The sequence below is a fragment of the Melospiza melodia genome, chromosome 5 (genome assembly GCF_035770615.1).
Source record: "Melospiza melodia melodia isolate bMelMel2 chromosome 5, bMelMel2.pri, whole genome shotgun sequence".
Lineage (NCBI taxonomy): Eukaryota > Metazoa > Chordata > Aves > Passeriformes > Passerellidae > Melospiza > Melospiza melodia.
Genome location: NC_086198.1, coordinates 76,053,845 through 76,079,436, shown reverse-complemented (window position 1 = coordinate 76,079,436; position 25,592 = coordinate 76,053,845). Strand labels below are relative to the sequence as shown.

At 38.0% G+C, this 25,592-nt stretch overlaps 1 protein-coding gene across 3 annotated transcripts in view; it reads left to right on the top strand.

Annotated features, from left to right (window-relative positions):
* Positions 1-25,592, top strand: part of HTT (huntingtin) — an 81,104-nt gene that overhangs the window by 50,153 nt on the left and 5,359 nt on the right. For all 3 annotated transcript variants that reach the window (XM_063157463.1, XM_063157465.1, XM_063157466.1), the window contains 26 exons: positions 759-966; positions 2,469-2,610; positions 3,857-4,036; positions 5,470-5,646; positions 6,495-6,571; positions 7,798-7,936; positions 9,449-9,571; positions 10,424-10,637; positions 10,839-10,984; positions 11,526-11,703; positions 11,990-12,082; positions 12,504-12,691; positions 13,327-13,453; positions 14,307-14,407; positions 16,224-16,378; positions 16,745-16,884; positions 17,054-17,136; positions 17,411-17,541; positions 17,714-17,843; positions 18,609-18,764; positions 21,267-21,457; positions 21,893-22,007; positions 22,180-22,393; positions 22,538-22,643; positions 24,002-24,164; positions 24,803-24,963. In XM_063157463.1, coding sequence (XP_063013533.1) covers positions 759-966; positions 2,469-2,610; positions 3,857-4,036; positions 5,470-5,646; positions 6,495-6,571; positions 7,798-7,936; positions 9,449-9,571; positions 10,424-10,637; positions 10,839-10,984; positions 11,526-11,703; positions 11,990-12,082; positions 12,504-12,691; positions 13,327-13,453; positions 14,307-14,407; positions 16,224-16,378; positions 16,745-16,884; positions 17,054-17,136; positions 17,411-17,541; positions 17,714-17,843; positions 18,609-18,764; positions 21,267-21,457; positions 21,893-22,007; positions 22,180-22,393; positions 22,538-22,643; positions 24,002-24,164; positions 24,803-24,963 — 3,838 coding nt within the window. The remainder of the gene's footprint in view (positions 1-758; positions 967-2,468; positions 2,611-3,856; positions 4,037-5,469; positions 5,647-6,494; positions 6,572-7,797; positions 7,937-9,448; positions 9,572-10,423; positions 10,638-10,838; positions 10,985-11,525; positions 11,704-11,989; positions 12,083-12,503; positions 12,692-13,326; positions 13,454-14,306; positions 14,408-16,223; positions 16,379-16,744; positions 16,885-17,053; positions 17,137-17,410; positions 17,542-17,713; positions 17,844-18,608; positions 18,765-21,266; positions 21,458-21,892; positions 22,008-22,179; positions 22,394-22,537; positions 22,644-24,001; positions 24,165-24,802; positions 24,964-25,592) is intronic.

Here is a 25,592-nt window from a genome sequence, read left to right as displayed (position 1 = left end):
CAAAGAAAGCAAGTAACACTGCAGATTTCCTTCATTATTCTCATTAGCTCTTGGTTCCTAACTGACTCTGAAGATTTTTTTTTTCCCCTGATCTTATCTTCTCATAGAAACTCAAAGTCCTATACCTTAGGACTACCTTATACCTTTTAGACAACTTTCCTTGTTTTCCCACCATTTTCTAATTTCTTTTTTCCCAACTTTTGTTTTGACATACAAACACAGAGTCAGCCATTCAAAAAGCAAAATTCTGCTTTTTTGCTGAGTGTTCCATTTTCAGGGTAATGGCAGAAATACCTAATTTTTGCACTTTAGAAATTGGATAATTGGATGAAAGAGAATAAATTTAGTTTCAACTAAATATGTTTGGAAAGCCATTCTCTGAAGGAGGATACTCATAGGTATTCTTTCTTAACATGCAGAGTAGTAGTTACCTCATGGTTCTTAAGTAGAACATCTGTGTTTTAATTTACAAACAAACTAACCCTGGTCCACAGGTGACAGTTTTAAGTTTAATGAAGGTTTTCATGTATCAGATAAATGAGAATTGCCATGAAACCTATGTAAACATGATTTATTGAGTCTGACAGCTGGTAATTACTGGTTTACACACTGCCCTTTGGCAAACTTCATCACTTACCTTAAATTTGTAAAACTGCTTAGAATTTGCCTTTCTTGCAGAAATTCTACCCTGAATAATTTTAAAACTTCAGAATTCAGACTACAGCTTTGTTACTCTAACATGGTTTTATTGTTTTCAGGGATGTTTAGAAGAATCACAGCTGCAGCCACCAGACTTTTTACAGGAGATGGATCTGATGGTAGTTTCTACACACTTGAAAGTCTGAGTGACCTTGTTCAGTCCATGATTCCCACTCATCCTTCTTTAGTTCTCCTCTGGTGTCACATTTTGCTTCTTGTCAATTATACCAACTACAACTGGTGGTCAGAAGTGCATCAAACCCCAAAGTAAGTTTTGGTTTTGTTCTCTAGTAGTGTGTTTCATATAATTATATTTTCTAAAACGATATTAAAACAATCAAGCTGCTTTCTTCCAAGCCTGTCAGCCCACTGAATGGTGCTGCTTGGATTATGAAATGTAGTTCTGCATTTACTTCATATGTGTACATATTGTCTGTTCTGATATTGGTGTGACTTCCAAACTCAGGAAATGTGTCCTGCACTCAGTTACTCCTCAGAAGAGCTGCCAGGTAATCTCTCCACTTCCACGGCAAGAAAACTTCATCTTTGTGCTACTTTTTGTTGAAACTATGGAAATAACTATAGCAAAATACTCAGTGTTTCATGCGGAGCTCATATTTCACTTTCTAGGCAATAACCAGCCAGTGGAGACAACGGACACTGTTGTGTTTGTGATAATACAATCTGATCATATAACTGTAACTGTAGCTGCAGGATTATCTGTTCTCAGTGGGTCTGTTGCTAAATGCTGTCAAAACATTGTATTAGCACCCTGCTGGGTCATTAGCATTGAGAACTGTAACAACCTCACTTAACACTGGTTGTGTGAAATTTGGAGATTGGATCTAAAATGGGTATTCTCTTTGTCTGAAGTTAGTTTATCCCACCAGTCAGGCATTGGAATGATTTGTCCTCAGTGGATAAGGAAGGGACCTTCTGTGAGGGTGGGTATTCCTCTGTGCTAATTGTAGAGGGAGGTGAACAAATGACTTGAGGGATGTTTCTGGTGCTTGTGCAGTGAGTGTTGGGCAGTCTCATCTTGCTCTACAACTGAAGTGCATAAATACTTTCACAAATGTGAGATTCTTGCTTCAGTTCAACCTTATATATTGAAAATATATTATTCTAATTTGTGGAAACATAGAATTACCAGGATTATGAGCAAAACAGGGCAGCTTCTCAGGCATTGGAAAAAGCTGTCTAGGGAAGGGTGGAATTACCATCCCTGGAAGTGTTGAAAAGGTGTGTGCATGTGGCACTTCAGTATATGGCTTAGCGGTGAGCCATGATATGGTGCTAGGTTAAAGGTAGGATTTGATGATCTTACAGGCAACTTTGATGATTCTATGAGCTAAAATAATAGTACATTTTTTATTTATTTACCAGTATCATCTCTTTTCTGGGTTGGGCATCACTTTTAATCTGACACTAGAATAAGTGTTCAAGAACACTAGTTTGGTTTGAGAAGAAAATACAGTGTTAGGTTCTATTATCCTACCAGAGTTGCAACAGCCCGTGTTTTTCTTTTAAATAGTTCATTTGGTTCTTTAGATTGTCTGAAAAAGTAATAAGCAATGCTGCAATTATTAAAAAAAATAAAAATATGATGGAAAGCAAAGTGTCTGCTTCAAGGACGTGTAATGTTTGAATGAAGTTTACAGGGAAAGACATGTCATGTAAGGGCATAGGTAGGATACTCCAAGCACTTTTTTCATGTTTCACTAGCCATACCAAGAAAATAATAACGCCATATAATGTACTTTTTGCAGGAGACACAGCCTTTCTACTACAAAATTGCTGAGCCCTCATATATCTGGAGACAGTGATGAATCTGACCTGGAATCCAAGCGTGGCATGTGCAATCGTGAGATAGTGAGAAGAGGAGCACTCATTCTCTTCTGTGACTATGTTGTAAGTTTTGAATTATGACTTTTATAACTACAGTTTTGAGTTATTTTAGGATGCTGACAGTCATTTATTACTGATATGTGTTAACTGAAGAGTGAAGTGTGTTAAGTGAAAAATGAAGATCTGTGAAACTAGTAATTTCATTTTCAGATGGTGCTTCTGTAAGCTTAGATGTGACCTCATTTGGCATTGTTTTCTGTTCTGAGCTGAGAGTTCTCTTGGCTTGTAAAGTTTACCTAGTGGGCAATAGAATTACCTTCTGGGTATCACATCCCTTACTTGGGAGGTGCTTGGGGCACCCTAAGTAGTTCAGACTTCCCAACATCAGTAGCAGTGCAGTGTCAGAGCGACAACAAATTTCCATCTCTACACCGTAAGAAAAGCGGTTTTACATAAACATTTTAACTTCCATTTTGGTTCTCCAGTAAAGCAAAAACTTCTGTGGCTTTGGCCTTTTGCTGCCTCAGTATTAGAGTTTTAGTTCACTGGGAACTTCTGAAGTGAATTTTCAGTAATAGGAGGTGTTGCACTTGGCTTTGCACCTCAGATCAGTTTTGAGGTAAGGAAACTGCATTCCTTTCAGGTTCAACTGAACAGAAAGCTTTGTTTAGGAATCACTTCAAGTACTAATGGACAGTCACTAGGGTCAGATTAGAGGTCATCCAATGTAAAATCCTCCAAAACCTCTTTACTGAGGTACTGTACAAGCTTTCAGCATTGCCTGGATAACTCTACAGATATTTTTGTGTTGCATTCCACTGCTTGTTGATATACACAAGCCTTTAGAGGTTTGACATTAATTATTGATAGATGTCTTTGGATTTACTTTCCAGAAATTCTTCATTTTGTGTTAAAGGCCAGTAGTGATAAGAAATTTTTAAGAAGCCTAAATGAAAATCACATTTTGCAAGACAGTTCTGTGTGTATGTTTATTTCAAACCCATTTCATTGAAAGCAGCATCTTTGAATCAGCCTTCTCAATTTACTTATTTCTAACCTGTTTTATAGTGTTTTTAGAAAAATAAGCTGCATATTCATGGTAAATACCTTAATTTGCAACAAAAGCAAAACATATGGAAAATTTATCATGTAAAAATAATGATGGTGGTAATGAGATCCCATCTTAATACCACTCTATTTCAAAGTAGCTACCAGAATTATATATGAGAAACTTTATGTTGTGTCATGTTTAGTAATTAAAATCTTAATTTTAATTTTTGAAATCAAATTTTAATTTTTTCCCCTTCAGTGTCAAAACCTACATGATTCAGAACACCTGACCTGGCTTATTGTGAATCACGTTCAAGACTTGATTCATCTGTCCCATGAGCCTCCAGTGCAAGATTTTATCAGTGCTGTTCACAGGAATTCAGCAGCCAGTGGTCTCTTTATCCAGGCCATTCAGTCACGCTGTGAGAATCTTGCAGCTGTAAGTTTAACTTCTTGACTTCTTGTAAAGAATAAAGTCACTTCATGTCAGCATAAGTTTAACTGATAAGTATGCAAAGTTTGACATTTCTGGGTCATTTATCAACTTGTAATTTTATTTTTAAAGTCACTTACTTAAAAATGCAAGCAGCAAACCTTATATTAGCAACTTCAGCATTAGATGTGTTCCAGTCCATCAAATCTATGAATTCAGGTGGAGATGGTTAAGCTGCTTTTCTTCCTTAATGGTTATTTTCCCACATAATCAATATCTGATGGGTAAATTAAAGCTGTAACTTTCAACTTTGACTTCAGTACCTTAGTAGTGTAAATAGCAAACTAACTATAGAGGCAGGAGTAGGAACCAGTTCATCTTCATAGGCCCTGGCAATATGAAAATGGTTTGTAAGCTCATGCCTTCCCCATTGATCTGTTCTGAAAGTTGTAGCCGCCTGGTGAGGGAAAATCACCAAGAAATTCAGGGTATTATTTGTCTTGATTATTTTAGTTTTCAAATTAAAAGGAGGAGATGATATTTTGTAGGGATATAAGGTTGTATGCATCTCTCTTAATCATGGGAAATTTCATTTGCTGGACTTTCTCTAGAGATAATTGTGATTAATGTGATAATAATCTAGAGATAATTGTGCCACCTGCACCCTGAGTAGCTTCAGTGCTGTTTCCTATCTCTTCCCATTGTCTCTGTGCAAATCTAGGGCAGCTTTAAAGTTATGTGATATTAGCCTGGGCTTCACTAGCTGAGAATCAGCAGAATGAATTAAACTCAATATGTTTTAGTGGAAGAGGTAGTCACTATGTCAAATGCTTAGTGATTATCAGGAAAGACAGTAAAATTAAAATAGCTGGTATTAACACTGCTCTAAACCAAGATTGGTTTCATGAGTCAAACTAGTTTGTCTCTGTGTTTCTCCCTCTAGAATATTAATGCTGAATTGGTGCTTATATTTAAAAAAAAAAAGAAAATAAAAAAGTTATTTGCACGTCCTTTTGATCCTGAGTTGCTGCTGCAGGATCAAAACATATTCTTAACATATGCTCAGAAAACCCCCCAAGGATTGTCTGGATTTCTGTACTGTCACGTCTTGACTATGCACATGTTCCTGCCTTCTTCCAGAAAGAGATGAATCTTCTCACTCTATGTGAAGCTTTTTGCAATTTCACTTAAATCTGTAACTTCTTTCCCCTAAAAGTTTTTCTCCCTATGTTTTGTTTACTTGTATAAGAGTGAGCTTTTACAGCTACATATCAAACAACTTATTGTTCATATTAATTAAATGACCCAGTAACTCATTCACACAAAGACGATTATATTGATCAGGTAGTTTTTTCTGAGTGTCTTTCCCTCTAAGATCTTTGTATTCCGAATTGATTGTAATCTTTTGTGTGTTTCTCTGTTCCATGCTGAACATGAAGCCCACAACCCTGAAGAAGACCTTGCAGTGCTTGGAGGGAATCCACCTGAGCCAGTCGGGGGCAGTGCTGACGCTGTACGTGGACAAGCTGCTGTGCACGCCCTTCCGCGTGCTGGCGCGCATGGTGGACACCCTGGCCTGCCGCCGCGTGGAGATGCTGCTGGCAGCAACGCTGCAGGTACACAGCCATCCCTGCCTGCCCTGGGGGGCACTTTTGGTGCTACCAGGCTTGTCAAGAGCAATGGTTTAATGGACATCAAAATATGATTAAGTGATTTCATTTGACAAAGTTTTTTATTTTGTATAGAGATGCATGAATTGTCGGAACCCAGGACATTCCTCTAACTGCCCTCTATGGCTTGAGACCCTGGCAAGGGGCTCAGAGACCTTGGCACAGAGTCAAAAACACCTGTGCCTTCGATTTTAGCCCATGGAAACAATTACCAACTTTGTGTGAAGAGTTACAAGGCACAAGAGTTTGAGTAGAATAATAGTTAATTTATCACAGAGCGAAAAAGTAGAATTTTGGGGATTTAGAATGGGGCTTCAAGGGGCAAGGTGGAGGAATCTGGGCGTGTCCTGTCCTTCTTCTTCCTGTCCTCCATCTTTTGCTGTGATGGTGACACTTATAGATTGGTTTAGAGTAGAGAAGACTGTTAGATGATAGGTATTGGAAAATTATTGTAAATAAAGTACCCGTAATTCTTAGTATAAAAAGCTAACACCACCCAAGGGCGGTCAGTGTGCCACAAACTGACCTGCCAGACAGATCTCAGCAGGTCAGAGAAGGAATGTAATAGATAAGAACAAATAAACAACTTTGAAAAGCAGAACCAATGAATTTTGACTTCTTCAGTCATGGGGCTGGGAAAGAAGAGACTTTCTAATACCCTGGGAGCCATTTCAAGCACAGAAACCCGAGAATGAATGTTTACTTTATTTCTCTTTATTGTTGATCTGGTAAAAGTATTTTTGGGGTTTTACCTCTGTCTGTCCTGTGAAATTCTTGTGATTTTTTTCATATAGAATAGCATTGCTCAGTTACCAGTTGAAGAACTGGATAGGATTCAGGAGTACCTTCAAAACAGTGGATTAGCAGCAAGGTAAAAAATACCAACAATACCATTAAAATGTCAAACTAAGTAATGTTCTAATACAAATTGTGTTGATTCTGTTTTCCCACATTTTGGCTTTTTTCCTAGAGGTCAGATAGTGGGTTGGTTTGGGGAGTAAACTGGGATTAAAGCCTCTTATAAGATGCTGGCGTGTTCTGGCCCAAGGGGCAGTTGTGCTGGCTGAGTTGAATTTGCAATAAGAACTACTTAAGAACTGAAGCAGGCTCTATAGGGTTGCTTCAAATTCTCTTTCCTGCATCCCACTCAGTATTTAACTTTTGAGAGACAGCAGCTGCAAATTAATTTCTTGACAAAATGTGTTTTGCTAAAGCGAACTTTATTTTCCTCAAACTTGCAAAATATTGTCAGTTCAAGCCAAATGGGCTTGGGGTTTTTTTAGTTTGTTTTTTTTTCCTCCCAGAATACTCTGTTAAGTTTTAACTGTTTAGTCTTCTGGCTGTTTAAACTGCTTGTATAAAAAGGAGCCAATTACTAATTTTTTAAAAAACTTCTATTTGATATTGGAAAGATTCTTATTTACTCTTCTTGTCATTGCTGTTTGAGGTTAATATCTGTTGGCTGAAATAAGTAGGGGAAAGAACCTAAAATGCAAGACTGCAGTATATCAGTAGCAATGTCCCTACATAGGTGATGTTCAATTTAATAAGAAAAAAAATATTAAAAATTTGTACAAGTTCTTGATAGCAGTAGGGGAATTCGAAAAAAAAAACCACAAAAAAAACCTGAACGAAACAAAAATTTCTGACACTGATATAAATCCAGAAACTGGAGTTTTTAGTATAGTGAGGGATCATTTTTTTTTAATAGAAGTATAGTTTTAGTGGATTATTGGTTAGCATTTGTTAAAATGTATTTTCTTGTAGTCAAATAATCGATACACTAACTTTGACTCTTCTTACTCATTAAAAGATGTGCTGGATAAAGAAAGCTGTATTTTAAGCTTAGGTATATTACTAATTTTAACACTAAATTAAATTTAAATCTTTATTTGTTGATGATGCTGAGTTAATTAATTTTGGCCTCTGATACCTGAAGAAAGTTTGCATCATGTGACTGCATGTATCTAACAAAAAACTGAAGACCCTACTGCTTTTCTGTCCTGGGATTGGAATTGAGTCACTGGATGTCTTTCTATTTTTAAATTATTTACAAAGCTGAGGTAGCCCTCTGCTGATGTGTTCTTCTGTTTTCAGACACCAAAGACTCTACTCACTCCTGGATAGGTTTCGTCTCATGGTAGCTCCAGACACAACCAGTCCCTCACCTCTGGTCACCTCACACCCACTGGATGGAGAAGATCAACCACCTTTAGAGAATGTAGTTCTAGACAAAGTAAGATTATGTTTAGAAAGAGTCACTAGAACTGCCTTGGCTATAAACAAGCTTTATTCTTTACAAAATATTTAAATGCAGCTTATTTTTACTGTGCAGCTAATCCTCTCAGGATTGTCATATTGTATCGCAAATATAGATCAGTGATTAATTTCATGTGTATTGGCTGACTGTTGAACTTAGGATGGATGATTAGCACAAACATAGATGTTTGTTATATTGACAGTGCTGTGAAAAATTTACCAAGTTTGGTTTCTTTGTTCAACTTTAATGGAAAGATTTATATGCAGTTCAATAGAGACAGCTAAATCTTGTTTTCTTGATGTGTTTTACTACAGTTATTAGTTTTATTCATTTGCTGAAAGTTGTTGGCTGTCTCTTGGAAGTTAAACATTGCTTGTTCAGTTTGTCCTTCTCAGCTTCAAATTACTTTCAGAGAACAATCAAGAATACTGAAATGTTTCTGTCTTTCATGAACTTAGACGTGTTTATTTCCAAGAGAATTGGAAGGCTAACAGCAAGTCTTGGGGCCTTCTGTCTTCCTTTATTCTAGTTTGTCCCATGGTACGAATAATTTCTCCTTTTCTTCTGTCCATGTTCTATAGTGATACACAGTGATAGGAAACTTGTGTAACTGAGATGGCAAAAATTATTTGATTAGCTGGAAGTTGGGATGAGTCTGAGCAGTCACTGGCTTAGGGGAGATGTTGAGACCTACTTGGACAGCAGGAGAAAATGCTGTGCCCAGAAACCATTTACCCATAGCTTTGTCTTCAAATTACCCCCAAAATCTCCTTTGTCTGTCTCTGTAAATTCTAAACAAAAGTAGTTTTTGTGCTTCCCCTACAACTTGTGCATGGTTCACAGAATCATAGAATATCTTACATTGGAAGGGACTCATAAGGATCAATGAGTCCAACTCCCTACTTCTCACAGGGCTACATAAAAATAAATCCTATCACTAATAGCATTGTCCTGGTGCTCCTTGAACTCTGCCAGGTTTAGTTGTGTTCTAATTAATTAGTGTCAGCAAATTTATTTGAATCTCTGAAAAAAAATTACATTTATTATTTATATATATATATATATATATATATAATTTAAAGACTTTTCTTCCTTCATTATAATATTGTTTTTTCTCTAATTAGTGTTATATTTGTGTGACTATTGAGTATCCCATGATTTTTTTCTAGATTGTCTGGTCAGGTTTAGGATCCTAATACAAGTACCTGCACTCTATATTAAGATCAGTTTTTCCTCATTTCCTGTGCAGACCTTATGGAAATAGACAGCTTGTCACTGAACATTCATTGGTCCAGTTTAAGATGTTCCATTTCCATTCACCACTTGTTTGTTTTGCCTTGATTTTTAATTTAAGGGTTTTGGTTTTCTTAAATAATGTGGCCTATGAATGTCTTAGACATTCAATGCTAATGAGCAGTTCTCCCTCCATATCCTGTGTTGTTTTTTGGAAACAAGTATGTAATAAATTTCCTTTTTTGATTGTTGAAGGACTGGTATGTGTCCCTAGTGCGGTCACAGTGTTACATCAGGTCTGACTCAGCACTTCTGGAAGGAGCAGAGCTGGTAAATAGGATTCCTCAGCCTGACCTCAACTCCTTCATGACCAGCAAGGTAACTTGGTCAGAGGAAGATGATGAAATTAGTTCAAGTGTTCCTATTGGTAGTATTAATAGATTACATTCTGAAGTGTTTAGATTCTTAAATGTAAACATTTCAAATTTGTATAATGCTGATAATATATACTGATAATACTAATTCACTTAATATTAGAAACTAAAATTGTAGATATTTGTGTAAAACAGTGGATATCTGTCTAGCAATGTTGCTAATAGTAACTTACTAGTAGTACAGGTTGAGTAGATTGAGTGGAAGCAAAGGTTTATTTATGTATTGCAATCAGAAAAATCCGGTTTTACAGTTTTACATAATCTTGATTTACCATACAGTCTCTTCCAAGGCCAGCTGTTTCTGTCACCTCTTCAATATCTGTGCTGGATGACTTGCAGTAAGCTAGTAACAGGCCACAGACAGTAAATCTGGCATAAAGGACAACTTGTATCTAAGGATGTCTTTTGTTCAAATTATCACCATGATATTTGCTGCTGGTATGCAGAAATAGTAGTAAAAAAGCTGTTTCTAAAAAGATACTTGATTTGTTTGAAAAATTATTACTTGAAGATTCCTTTACATATGTCATCCTTAAGCTTTATTCACACATTGTCCTGAAAATTTGGAATAAGCGTATTGATTTTTCTTTCCAAAATGGTACTGGTTGGAATTGAAATTTGGAGCCAGTGTGAGCTAAACCATGCTGTTACACCACAGTAGAGCAGAGGTGCTAATAATAAGTTAGTTAATCAATAAACTCTAAATTTGCCTTCACATTAGTGTATTAGAGTAATACCACCAGTTACTTAGTTTGACTTTAAAAGCAATTTTTAAAAATTTCCTCTTTGATTTCAGGAATTCAACCTAAGCTTGCTAGCACCTTGTTTAAGCCTTGGCATGAATGAGATCTCAAGGGAGCAGAAGAGCAGCCTCTTTGAAACAGCTCGGAGGGTAACTCTGGACCATGTGTCTTCTGCTGTACAAAACCTTCCAGCCAACCATCAGGTTTTTCAGCCACTATTGCCAACTGAGCCATCAGCCTACTGGAAAAAACTAAGCGACATCTTTGGTAATAGAAATAATGGTCTTTTAAAGTTTATTCTCTCCTCTGCAAAGATACTTTACAGATGTCTTGTGAATACATGAACTTACTATTTAAAAAAAAAATCAAGATACCTGGCATAAAAGTGCTTATGAAATAGTTCTGAAAAAGGTTTATTGAATGGAAAAAAATTCCAACTGCTAGATTTCATCCAGTCTTATTTTATAGGAGATGAGGTGATGTATCAGTCTGTGATGACACTTTGTCGTGCACTGGCTCAGTATTTGTTGTTACTCTCAAAACTACCAGCTGGTCTCCGTGTTCCTCCTGACAAAGAGGGTGACATCCTGAAATTCGTAGTGATGTCAGTAGAGGTAAGAAAGTACACCATAATTAAAGATGTGATGAAATGTTGGGAGAGGGAACAACTCTGATGTGACTGGATGAGAAGGAAGGATGTTTTGCTGTTGCAGTCAGTGCTTTGTGTGCATTGTTTATGTCACATATATTTCAGGATGGGCAAAAGTCTTAAACTGATCGGCACTGAGTAGTTTTGTTTGGGGCAATTCTTTTGTCTTAACTGTAGAAATTTCTTCTTAGTGTTTATGTTTGACTTTTGCTAGTAAATCAAGTTTGGGTTGTGGGACAAGGACAGCTTTATACAAGGAGAGGTTGATTGACTGATGGACTGCTGCTGGCATTTGGGAGAATGGGTCTTGCACTGATTTTTGGGACACTTAACAGTATATAGATAATTTTCTTGTACTTAAAATAAATAGTGTTTTCTCAGGGGAAAGAAACCAATATTATTTGCTACTAATACTTTACATTTTGCTGAGTTAAAAAAATTCACTCTCGGTTAGAATTTCTGTTTTGAGAGTTTGCTGTTAATGGGGAACTTCTCTTTTTTTACAGGCACTATCATGGCATTTAGTGCATGACCAGATTCCATTAAGTGTAGATCTTCAAGCTGGTCTGGATTGTTGCTGTCTGACACTACAGCAGCCTAGTCTCTGGAATTTGCTGTCTTCTGCAGCTCATGTGACATATGCTTGCTCCTTAATTAACTGCATTAGATTCATCATAGAAGCAGGTGAGTGCCGTTTGATCAGCTAGGAGAAAAGTTTTGTTAATAGATTGCCAGTCATCATTGATCAAATGCTGTGTGTCTGGAATATTTCCTTGGAGTTCTTATTAATAATTAGTTTGACACATTTAGCTTTTACTACTTTAATTTTCTGTTTAAAATTTAGTGTTTACTTTTGAACTTGGCAAATGCCTTGGATGTGTCAAACATTTGACTACTACGTGGTGTTGATTAAAAAATGGAATATGAAATAGGTAATAGCTGTATCATTCAAATATTTTCTCCAATTCAGTTGCTGTGGAACCTGGTAATCAACTTCTGAGTCCTGAAAGAAAGAATACTTCAAAACCTTTAAGTGAGGGGGAAAGTGATTCAAATGTACAGAGTAAGTAAACACTGAATTTTGCTTCTACCCTGAACGTTCACTGAAGAAATATTTTTGGTACCCTTTCCATTACTACTATTTTTAACAATGCAAATTCATCTGAGACCTTATTTGTATTTGGTAAATGCCTATTAAATATAGGTTGCCATATTTTTACAGGTATAGTTGCTTTTTCTTGAAAGTGATATATTAATGCAGATTTTTCTTTTGGGGGTTTCTGTTAGCTGTGCGGCATGCTACAGACTGAGCTTTTTAAAGTGTGAGATTTTAAATTTTAAAAAATGGTTTGTGTCCTTATTGTGGTTTTATCCTCTTTAATTAACATACTCTTTTGTTAAGAATTTTTTGTGTTTCTCTCTTTTTAAATTATTTGTATTTTGAGTGGATTTGTAAAGCTGAATTTCTTTCTCTCCCAACAAAGAAACAAAACACATAATTGCAGCATGTGAAATGATAGCTGAGATGGTGGAATGCTTGCAGACTGTCTTGTCACTGGGGCACAAAAGAAACAGCAGCATCCCTGCATTTCTCACTCCTGTCCTCAAGAACATCATCATCAGTTTAGCAAGGCTGCCTCTAGTGAACAGCTACACCAGAGTACCTCCCTTGGTATGTTTATTATGCTTTGCTTTCAGGACTTTAAAAGTTATTGAAAAACTTTGAAAACCAAACATGGTGCTGCATCTGAAGTTCTACTACAGTAGGACTTCAACCTTCAGCTGGTTTGATCAATCAGTTTTCTTTTTGAACACTGAGTAACAAACAACATGTGCAAGGCCACTTCTCTGTTTCTCGGCACTCTGTTTCTGAAGGGATGTAAAAACATAAGTTTTTTGGTTGAAACTTTTTTGCCCCTTCTCTGAGGTATCAGTGTGCTTTTTCAGGCATCAATAGTATGTGAACTGTCTTCCTTAAATTCCATTTCAGCATCATTTCTGCACAATATCTAAACTGAAATATGTGACAGGAACTTACTTGCTTCTATATCTAAACTTGGACCATAAAACTGGATAATTAATTTACAGTGGGAAGTATGATGGAAAAAGCCCTATAATAACAATTGTGGTGTTCACTGTATATAGGTCTTGTTAGATGTTCCATCTTCCTTTGAATATTTTTCTGTTTAGAGAACTACTTTTGTTTGCTGATGTCTTGTTGCCTTTGAAGGGTGCCTGTGTATTTAGAGCTGTGATATAAATACTAGATCCAGTTTGGGTAATTAAATTTTCATTATACTTCTTTAGGTCTGGAAATTAGGCTGGTCACCAAAGCCTTCAGGTGACTTTGGCACAGTTTTTCCTGAAATCCCAGTAGAATTTCTTCAAGAAAAGGAAATCTTTAAGGAGTTCATCTACCGCATTAATACACTTGGTATGTACAAAATTAAATGAATACACTTGGCTCTTATTGGGCATTTACCTGTGTTTTGAAATTACTGAATAACTGTATCTGAAACTGTTTGCTGACTTTTGTTGCTTATGTGGAAGACAGGTAATATTTCAGAGCAGGTTAGTAATTGTGTGCATTTTGTTCAATGAAGAGAATAAGTTATAGAAATAAAGCCAAAAGTTATTCCAGCTCATGGAGATTTCAGTGTGTTCTTGCAGAATGACCATTTGTTTTCTGGAGCATATGCTTGACAGTATGTTTGAGAATATTTTGCTCCCCCCCCCCTGCTTTTTTCTATTAATGCACAGTATAAAGTCCTGGGATAAGATACCTCTGTAACCTACCTTCAGCTCAGACATCAGATATTTGGGTTGGACAAGAAGGTCCTGAAAAAGTACTTCCTACCCAAACCATTCTATGAGTGTCTTAGCACAGTGTTTCCATTCCTCTCCATCATCTTGGAGCTGAAGGAGAGAAACTGCAATGTTGTTCTCTGCCATTCCTGTCCACACCTAGCAGATCACAGAATCACAGAATAAGCTGAATTTTAAGGGACCCACAAGGATCATTGAGTCCCAGCTCCTGGCTCTGCACAGCACCATCCCCAAGAGTCACACCATGGGCCTGAGAGTATTGTCCAAACATCTATTAAAATCCGTCAGGCTTGGTGCTGTGACCACTTCCCTGGAAAGCCTGTTCCATTACATGAACCACCCAAAATGAATAGGAAGTGGTATGAAACTAAACCTGTGGAAACAATGTACCTTTTTTTAGTGCTGTTCCTTGTTTAGCTTTGTATTGAGACATCAATGGCTATCTCTGAGTGTTTCCATAGGGTGGATCAGCCGTACTCAGTTTGAAGAGACTTGGGCTACTTTGCTTGGTGTGCTTGTAACTCAGCCCATTGTAATGGACCAGGAGGAAAACCAGCAAGAGGTAATGTATTCATTGTATTTTTAAAGGAAATTTTACTTAAACCAAGAAAAGTGTTTCTATTAATAAAACTGTAAAGCAGAAAAGAAGTGATTAACACTAAGGAATTTTTTTTCTATTTTGTATTTCCTTATTCTCATATCCTAGTGAGATCAGACACATCCATCTTCTGGCTTAGAGCCTCTGTAAGCATGCAAATAGTGAGGAAAAAAATTAATGAAGCTGTTTCAACTCTTTATTAGTACATTACTCACCACAGTTTTTGGGGTTTTTTTTGTAAGATTCTTGACTAGAAATTAGTTGACCTGAAGATGCATGTTCATGTGCCTTGCTCCCACTTTTAGATTGTGTATTGGATATCTGGGCTTCTTGCTTAGGTAAATGTTCAAAATTCAGTGGAGAGCATTTGGGGATCACAGCTGAAGAAATTTAGAGCAGAATTTGTGTCTAATTTATATAACAAAATATATGCATTTATGTACCAATTCCTATACTAAATATTTCTGTCCAAAGAGCAGCAACAAAACTGAGGCTGGGGCTAAGAGAGCTGAAGGTGTTTAGTCTCAGAAAGGCTCAGGGGGATCGTCATCACTCTCCACAGCTACCTGAAAGGAGGGTGTAGCCAGGTGGGGATTGATCTTTTCTGCCATCTCTCAAATGAACTCCTTAAGTTGCACCAGGGGAGGTTCAGATTGGATATTAGGAAAGGAATTTGCACTGAAAGAGGGGTTAGGCATTGGAATAAGTTTCCCAGGGAGGTGATGAAGTCACTGTCTTTGTAAGTGTTCAGTAGGGATGTGGCACTTAGAGACGTGGTCTAGGGGTGATTATGGTGGGAGTGGATTAATGATTGTACTGGATGGTCTCTGAAGGTCTCTTCCAACCTTGATGATGCTCTGAAAAGTCAAGATGAGAGTGAACTTGGCTATCATGAAAGAGATTTTCCCTCTTCAGTTGTCTTAACCTACTAGCAAACTGATTTTAGTGGGTTCTAGTTCTTTGACCTGAAAGGTTCTTTCCATAGGCTTGTTCATGATCCTGATGGTAGGTGCAGAGCCTAAAGCAGTTTGAAGAATTTAGAGGACAAACTGAGTAGCAGACAAAGAGTTTTGCTTCTCTTGCTTCCTATGTGTCAGACTGCAAAAAGGAATAGGAAATCATCATCCCTCTTCCCTGGGTTAGCATTTTCTGTTGGTTATACAGGCTTGGACACCTTGACTTAACTGCTTTCTGCCTAATGGCCATGTTGGGTCAGACTTAGGGTAATCTAGCCCTTGGTTTTTCCTTATTTGTCATGTAGAGAGTATTTGTTGAACAAGAATAATATTGCTCCCTTGCTTTCCAAGGCAGATCCGTATGTTCAAAATTGCAGATATTTTAAGTGCTGTTGTAAATTTCAGTATGTTAATATTTTCTGAAATAAAAATAAAATTTTTTGGAAGTTGAACATTGGCTACCATCTTCTAAAGAACATCAGATGCATTTGTGGTCTGATGCTTTGTTTCAACAAGTAACTAATGGGTAGCTGCAAAGAAAGAGGCTGAACACTTTAAAAGAAGTTCTGAAATGGACATCTTGAGGTTTTAATGCTGTTGGGAAAAGAGAAGGGTGCATGCAGAGTGACTGATGAGAAGGAACGATGTCCTGGTGCTGCAGTCAGTGCTTTGTGTGCATTTTTTATGTCACATATATTTCTGGATGAGAAAAAGAGCAGGTGCCAGGCTTATTAACGATAAGTTAGTGAAACCTGACAAACTGATATTCAGAGCTTTTGGAATTTTTTTTTAACAATTCAAATTACAGTGAGTTCATTTTACAGGAGGATACCGAGAGGACCCAGATCAATGTTCTGGCAGTGCAAGCCATAACCTCCCTGGTGCTGAGTGCCATGACCATCCCTGTTGCAGGCAATCCAGCAGTCAGCTGCTTGGAGCAGCAGCCCCGCAACAAAGCTTTAAAAGCTCTGGACACAAGGTATTTGTTTTCACTTGTTTTCAAATACATAAAACTTGTGGTTAATACATAACAAGAGCTGCTTAGTCTAGTTGTAGAAAAAATATGTGTAGATTGTATTTTCTAAGTTAGAGTATGTATGGATGGATCTATTTACATACAAGTTGCATGGATTTAGCATTGTGAACCTGCTGACTTAAAAGATTATCTGAAAAAGATAACATCTTAATAAAATCTAGTAAACAGTGTGCAGAACATATTTTTCAACATTTTCATTTCCCTGATACTGAAAATAAGCATAGACACACAACATTACAGTGTGAGCCAGACTTGCAAAAAACTGTTAAAGGAAAAATCTGCTAAAATTGATCTCTCTTGGGCTTTTAGGTTTGGGAGGAAGCTAAGTGTTATCAGGGGAATTGTTGAACAGGAAATCCAGGCAATGGTGTCTAAGAGAGATAATATTGCTACTCATCACTTATACCAAGCTTGGGACCCTGTTCCATCACTTTCTCCTGCTACTACAGGTAAGTGCTTGTTTGTGGGTGGGAAGGGGAGACTGAATTTCTTTCACATTTAAAATGTGGGAAAGGTACTCTCAAAAGAATTTGAATTCCAGTTTGTGGAAAATTAAGCCATTTTCACATGTGCTTTTTTATGCACTTTTAAAAAAAATCACCCTGTGTTTCATTGCAGGTGCTCTTATCAGCCATGAAAAACTCTTACTGCAGATCAATACTGAACGAGAAATAGGAGATATGGATTATAAATTGGGACAGGTTTGTTAAACGCTCAACTTTAAACTTGATTTTCATTACATTTCCTCCAGTTCTGAAAAATTAGTTAAGAAGCATTGCTTGACATCATATAGAAACTAAAAGCTCTGAATGATGCAGGATAGGTCATAACTGGGTGTCTCCTCAGCTAGAGGCTGTGTTTTGCCTGTCATTTAAATGAAAATATGTTTGGCTTCTAAGATTCTTCTAGGCTGACTACTGGGGAATTGAATGCACTTCTTTGCTATTTGTTTTTCTCTTTTGTGTGTGTTGCAAGGTCTCTATACACTCTATATGGTTAGGAAATAATATCACTCCACTGAGAGAAGAAGAGTGGGGTGAGGATGAAGAAGATGAGAACGATGTACCTGCTCCTTCCTCACCACCTACCTCTCCTATCAACACTAGGTATCTTTTTTTTTTTTTTTTTCTCACTTTTGAGTCAGAGATAAGGTTTTATTTCTTCATTGAGTTCAATAAGCTGGCTTTATAAATCGAGTGCTGTTAAATAACTGTATTATTTCAAATCAAGCATTTTAGCAGGGTTTAAGAATAGCTACTTGTTTATTGTTCCTTGCAGGAAACACCGAGCCGGTGTGGATATCCATTCTTGTTCTCAGTTCCTGCTTGAGCTGTACAGTCAGTGGATATTGCCATCCAACCCCAGCAAGAGAACACCAGTGATTCTGATCAGTGAAGTGGTGCGATCAGTAAGTCTCGGTTGTTATTCAGTCATAACTGAGCTTCTGTTACAAGTGTTCAGAACTAAGTAGCATTTATAAAGCATCTTTTAATGTATGGAACACACAGAATTTTCTTGGCACTGCTATTCTGTGGGCAATACAGAAATACAGCTTGGGCAACTACAGCATTAGACTGATTGAAGCTCTCTAAGCATCTGAATTTCATATTCTGCTGCTACATTACGAATGCTTTATTGCTACTTAATGGCGGTTTATATTTTACTTGACTACTTGCTAGAGCAAGATTTTCTTATCCTATCTTTTTGTAAGAAAATGAAGATGGAACAACAATATATTTGAGAATTAAGTTGATTATTAAGTGTAGAAGCAAAACTAAAGAACACAGGTGTGGCATGTGTCTTGACAGCCATCATTCTTATGACTTAAAATGAAACTATCCCTGCAAGAGAAGTATGTGTTGTATATTTTGGGATGGTTTAGTACATTGTAAATAGCAATGTTCATGTCCCAGAGTTACTTCCTATAGTGGCTTTGATTTTGTAAACTTTTTGGTAAAAAGGACTTCTTGGAGGTCATTATTATCAGAGGTGAATGGTGGAATTAAATTTGGACAACAATAGTAATAGTTATTTCAGACCCTTGAGTAAATGTTTACACGTTTAATAGATCAATTGAGGAATATATTGCTCACAATTTTAACAGAAGGGAGAGTCAATTTTTGGCTGTCTCCTAATGGGAATTTTTTTATATTCAATTTTAATTTCCTTATAGCTTCTGGCAGTGTCAGACTTATTTACAGAAAGGAATCAGTTTGAGATGATGTACACAACACTGACAGAGTTGAGAAAGGTGCATCCATCAGAAGATGAGATTCTTGTACAGTATTTGATACCAGCTACTTGTAAAGCTGCTGCTGTTCTTGGAATGGTAAGAAATGATATACTTGTTAAGGGGGGTTTGTCTCTAAGAATATCCTTTAGCTGATCTGCATGGCTGTAAGAAGTAATAGGATATGTATTCTGGGCTTTCAGAGTTTGCAAACATTATCTCCAATTGCCCTGGATTCAAGCAGAAAGGTTGTTTGATTTGATTTTTTTTTGAGGTTTGATCATAATTTAATGTGCTTTTTGGTTTGTTGCATGGAGTTCAGTGTTGCCTTTGCCCTGGACTCCTCATTTGTTACACTTCAGGCCAGAAACAGCTTTTGCTAGATTTGTATTGCTGGGGCGTGGCTGTACTCTCATGGGAGGCTGGGACAGTGCATGTGATGAAAATATAGTCCCAGATAATCAGGTATCCCTTTTCTCTCCCTCACTCTTCCCTCCACTGCATCATTCTGTCTTGAGATGTGTAGACCAGAAGTACTTTCCAGTGAACATTTCAGAGTGTAGTTATTTAGGAAAAAAATGACAAATCATTTTGGAAGGAGTTAGCACTTCTAGAAAATCTGATACTAATATAAAGCTATATGGGTAATAGTGGTAACAGAAATTCTGAAAGGCTTTTAGGGTGGGGCTTTCAGTAGCTATTGCAGCAGCAACTCTGCAAGGGAAGGCTGGGAATGTGATGGCAAACATACAGAAACAGTTTTAGAGATCAGCTTATTTTGACTAGGCTGTCATTTCCCACTCAGTGAGCTAATAACACCTTCTCACAAGCAAACAGCTGAATATAACAGCTTGGTGGGACTTAAAAAACAAGAAGCTGGTTCCATCAGGAGTTGCTTGTTGTTCTGTGCTCAGCTACGTAGAAAATCTGCTTAAAAAGAGCAGCTAGAGAGCAGACACTGTCTCAAACTGGCCTGCATCTTAGATACTTCATGAGTAAGGGGACAAGATAAAGCAAGTAATTTCCACTAATTACTTAGATAGTAAGGAGAAGACTTTCCAAAACTAAAATTCAAAATAGATTTTGTACATCCCAGTAAGTTGTGGTATTTGATAACTTTGGTAACAGGAAGTGAAGTATTTGATACCAGCTTGACCTTGAATACTGTACATAAAGTTGTAGAATTATTTAGGTTGGAAAAGACCCTTAATCATTGAGTTTAACCATTTCCCTAAGGATGGAGCCTAAGGAGGCTGAAGGGGGGATCTTATGACTCTTCAAGTTGCTGAAAGATTATAGCAAAGTAAGGGTCAGTCTCTTCTCTCAGGTGACAGGACAAGAGGAAATGGCTTCAGGTTGTGCCAGAGGAGGTTTGGGTTGGCTGATAGGAAGAATTTTTTCACCAGAAGGGTGGTTAAGCATTGGAATGGGCTGCCCAGGGAAGTGGTAGAGTCACCATCCCTGCAGGTGTTCCAGAAATGACTGGACATGGCACTCAGTGCTGTGGCTGAGTTGATGATGGTCAGCTTGGTCAAAGGCTGGACTCCATGATCTTGGAGGGCTTTTCCAACCTTAATGATTCTGTGAAGTACAGGGTGGCAGTCACTGCCCTGCTCCTGCTGGCCACAGCACTGCTGATCCAGCCCAGCTGCCATTGGCCTTCTTGGCCACCTGGGCACCCCTGGCTCGTGTTCAGCCACTCTCACCCAGCACCCCCAGGTCCCTTTCCAGGGCCCTTTCCAGCCACTCTGCCCCAGCTGTGGCACTGCAGGGGTTGCTGTGAGCCAGGGGCAGGACCCAGCACTCGGCCTTGTTGAACCTCAGAGCCCTGGGCCCACTGATCCAGCCTGTCCAGATCCCTTTGCAGTCTCCCTCACTTCCAGCAGATCAACATTCCTGCCCAGCTGAAAGTACACTTAATTCCCTCATCCAGATCACAGAATTGATGGAGGGAAAGATGTGCAGGTCTGAGTACCAGTGGTCTCAGAGAATAATAAATGAGTGATCTTCCCAGGGAGGTGGTAGAATCACCATCTCTGGATGTGTTTAAAAAAAGACTGGACATGGCACTTGGTGCTGTAGTCTAGTTGAGGTGTTAGGGCACAGGTTGGACTCAATCTTAGTGGTCTCTTCCAGCCTCATTATTCTGTGACTCTGTGAATGGAATGATGGGCTATGAGTTGAGTAGACATATAGTAGATGGCAGAGTATAGTTGTCTGGTGCCAGTCTGTTTCAGATGGAAGCATCCTTTGTGCTTACTTGGAAGGCCACAAAATTTCAATCATTCAAGTCCTATATTCCTAATAGCACGTACTATTTACTGAGCTAATCCTTATCTTATTTGGGTTTTTTAGATTTTAAATCATGACATAACTTTTTACAAGTAAAACAAAATAGCATCAATTTCCTAGTTAATATTCAACTCATCTCTTGTCTTATTGTATTAGTCTTGTGGCATCTATTCAAAGTAGTTAAAGCAAGGCTCTGGTTTGTTCCCTATTTTCTGCTCTTTAATTTGTTCCAAGTATTTCTGAACGACAGGACTTGCCAGTATTTAAACAGTGTTGATTTCTAATGAGTGCTCTTGTTGGGTGTATTAGGATAAAGCTGTGGCTGAACCAGTAAGTCGACTGCTGGAATCAACCCTGAGGAGCACCCACATGCCAAGTCGGATTGGAGCCCTGCATGGAATTCTTTATATCCTTGAGTGTGACTTGCTGGATGAGACAGCAAAGCAGCTCATTCCAATTATCAGCGAGTATCTGCTCTCCAATTTGAGAGGAGTAGCACAGTAAGACTCTTCTCCCTTTCCCCCTGGCTCCAAACTGTTGCATGTTTATGCCTGAACAAAAGGGCTCTCTGTTGTTGGCAGTTGCCAGTACATTTTAGAGCAGGCTGTTGTATCAAGCAGGTTTTGGCATTTTCATTGAAAATATCATCCAATTTTAGGTTTAATTTACAGAGTGAAATGGTATTTGAGGATGAGAAAACTGTTTGATAGTACAGGCTTTCATGTCTTTGGTAAACTGTGTTACTTAAACCTCATTTTTCTGTCATTTTCATGATAATCAATGTTCTCTTATGGCACCTCAGCAATACTTTCAGTGATTTTAAAAAGGGCTTAGGTTTCATCTCAAAAATACTTAGAATTTCTAGAAATTGTTTATAGTGTCTCTGTGACCTAAACAACTTTGGTGTGACCACTAGTGTTTTTGCTCATTTGCAGTTGTGTGAATATCCATAACCAAGAGCACATTTTGGTCATGTGTGCAGCTGCTTTCTATTTGATTGAGAATTACCCACTTGATGTAGGGCCTGAATTCTCTGCAGGAATTATACAGGTATGTTGTGATGCCTCCAGTGAGGGGTGGTTGTGTAACCTGAGACCACCACATTAGCTGTCTTTTTGTTAATATCTGATGCTGTTCAGGCTGTTCTGGTGTGCTGCTAGAAGATGACCTAAATACACCTCAAAACCAAGTAGTTTGTTTTTTTTTTTTTGCTTTATTTCAGATGTGTGGAGTCATGGTGTCTGGAAGTGATGAATCAACACCATCCATTATTTATCACTGTGTCCTGAGAGGATTGGAACGACTCCTTCTTTCAGAGCAGCTTTCCAGGCTGGACAGTGAGTCCCTGGTTAAGCTGAGTGTTGACAGGGTGAATGTGCAGAGCCCCCACAGAGCAATGGCAGCCCTGGGATTGATGCTGACTTGCATGTACACAGGTATTCACTTTTTTTATACTTCTGATGTGCTGGGAGACTGGCTTGCTAACAGTGCTAATTTTCTTAATTTATTTTTGTTACCAAGAGTAAAAGAAGTGTATTTTAACATCCACGGTGAACTTGTAACAAATTATTTTGGTTTAGGAAAGGAAAAAATCAGCCCCAGCCGTATCCCAGATGCAAATCCTGGTGCTCCTGACAGTGAATCTGTGATTGTTGCTATGGAACGAGTATCTGTCCTTTTTGATAGGTAAGAGGACAAAGTGTGTAAATGGGGCTCTCAGAGGGAAAGGATTGTGTTTGCCACTGCTTGGTCATTTCTCTATTTGACAGTTCTTACAGTTAATTAATTATGTTTCTCTACTTATTGTTGCTTGAAAGTTACACTCCTGGTATACATAGTAACACTGATGGAATTGCTGAAGGCAGCACAAATGTGCAGGAATGTAAATGAAAACCAGACATGTCCAAACTGATACTGTGTGTTGCACAAACCATACTACTTCATAAATGTATTTCCAGCTCCCTTCAGGTCAAACTCTTAAGTGCTTTTCAGGATGTCTTCTACATAATCAAGGATATAAATCCAGTTTACAGGAAATAATCTTTCTAACCACCCTAAGAGTTTAAAACTTTTCCCCCCTTCCCTCCTCACAAGAGTTGCTCTTTCTGAGGCTGTTAAGTAATTGCAGGCGAAGGATACAGTAAAACTTCTGTATTCACATGGAACTCATTAATGGGAACATTTCAAAACCCCTGTTTTGATCTGACAATCTCAAGCTGTCTTAAGTGAGTATAGCATGTTAGATTTTGTGTAGTAGTTTGTGGGTAATGGTTTACATTTTTTAAAGTGTTCAGTGGTTTTTCCATAAAACTGGAGGAGGGTTTCACTTCTGTACTTGGTGAGAACAGAACTAGAGCAGTGCTTGAGTGTTTTTGAATATATCACTCTGAAGAGCTAGCAAAACAAATGTGATTACTACAAGCAAAAAATAACTTTTGCAGGGAAGAATCACATGATGGTAACTTGATCTTGATACATCAACAGATGCTGCCTTTATTAGCAAGACTTTCTAATTAGTGTTATTTAAACAAAGTTGTCTTTAGGTTGGAGTATCTTTTCCCCACTTTACACAGCAATACAGCTTGCTTTTCTCATTTGATATGTTGGTCATTCTGAACTTGAATAAAAAATGCCAAGATGTTATGAATGAAAACTAGTGTTCTGTTTATAAATGGTCTTTCCTCTGATAACTAGGAGGAGTGATCTCCCTGTCCTTTTTTGTTCTTGTTTAGTTTTTTCAGCATTCCTTTTGGTAAGTCTCATCTCTGATACAATTCCAGACCTTCAAAAAATATGATTATTCAAAACAGAAAAGGGGAGAGTGTGGGGTAAGGACACACCTGTGACAGCTTCTGACAGCTTTGATAGACCTCTCTGGGTAGTCTGTTATTAAGATTACATGAAGATTTGGATTCATCAGTGCTGAGAGCTTGCCTACCCAGAGATGAAAGGAAAATGTTCTTTCCATTGCCAATTAAATTGGAAAAGAACTAGATATGTGTTGACATTCAATCATAATGTATTTAATTTTTTATTATTTTCAGGATCAGGAAGGGATTTCCCTTTGAAGCTCGAGTAGTGGCCCGGATTCTTCCACAGTTCCTTGACGATTTTTTCCCCCCACAAGATGTAATGAACAAAGTCATTGGGGAATTTCTGTCCAATCAGCAGCCATACCCACAATTCATGGCAACAGTAGTTTATAAGGTAGTATTGATACATTTATTTTTCTTAAATGTTTCAGAAAATTTCTAAATAATTGACAGCTCAGCTGAAGGGCCATATGCCACTTTTGTTAATTAGATCTAAAAAAACTGCCATGGTTGAGCTGTCCTGCTGTGAGCTTTGCCTTCCAGGCAGCATCAAGGGCTAGAATTGCCATGTCACCTAGAGGCCAAAGCTCACAGCAGGACAGTCCAGTCCCTGATAATGAGAAATAAAGAGAAAGTTAGTGGTTGTGATCCTGGTGCTCAGATTCTAGATCTGAGAGAGCCATTAACTTGTGAGCCTAACAGGCAAGCCCCTGTGGCTTCAGCTGGGCCTCTGGGCTTTTGGCTCTTCAGCACCTGCTGGACTTTTGCATCACCGGAGAGTGCATGTGCACAGCACATGTGATCTATAAAAAGCAAATACCCCACACAAGTTGTATATTTCTGTGTGATTACTTCAGCTTGGTACATTTGTCACAAGTCCAGTTCACTAATTCATTTGACTCAGAGTTGTCCCCAGGAATCCAGTTTGTGACCCTCAGAGCTTTGTAGCCAGAGAGAACCTTTACAAGAGAAACTGAACTTTTTCCCATATCCATGCACCCTGTCTTTATTCCTGTGTACAATATTTTGCAGGTGTTCCAGACACTGCATAGCACTGGACAATCCTCCATGGTCCGTGACTGGGTGATGCTCTCCCTCTCCAATTTCACACAAAGAACACCTGTGGCAATGGCTATGTGGAGTCTTTCCTGTTTTTTTGTCAGTGCTTCCACCAGTCAATGGATTTCAGCAATGTATCCTAAAAAGATGGAATGTGTGCCATTTCTGGGTAATTATAGTGGAAAGCCTTGAAGGATAAGAGTACAAGTGTAAGACACAAAAAGGGCAGTTTTACTGCAGATAGTAATGGGTGTATATTGCTTTGTGCTGTTGGTACCTCAGGTTTGTAGGGAAAAAAAGAGAACATCTAAACACATTGTGAGAGCAAAGTTATCTAAAACTACTGCTTTAAGATCAGTTCCTTTTGGCTATGCAAGATGATTGGGAAAGTCCTTACTTTGAAGGACTTTTTAAAAGCTTCATCAAGATAGCATTGCTGTGACCTTTAAAAGCTTTGCTCTGTATTCCTTCTGCAAGATAAAATATATCGAAGAAAATGTAAGAAGCCAACAAACTCAAAATCAAGAGAATTATCCTCTACATCCAAACTGTATTTTGCAGTTATCACCCTGGCTGTGCACTGCAGTAATAGTGGGCTTTGGCAATGGAATTGTATTGGTCAAATAAATTGGAACAGACTTACTCCAACTTATCTATATATCTATCTTTATATATATATGTTTGTGAGGTATTAGTGCTGGGTTTATTTAAAAACAAATAAACAAACCCCTGAAACAAACAGAAAAATAACTAGTGCATCTTG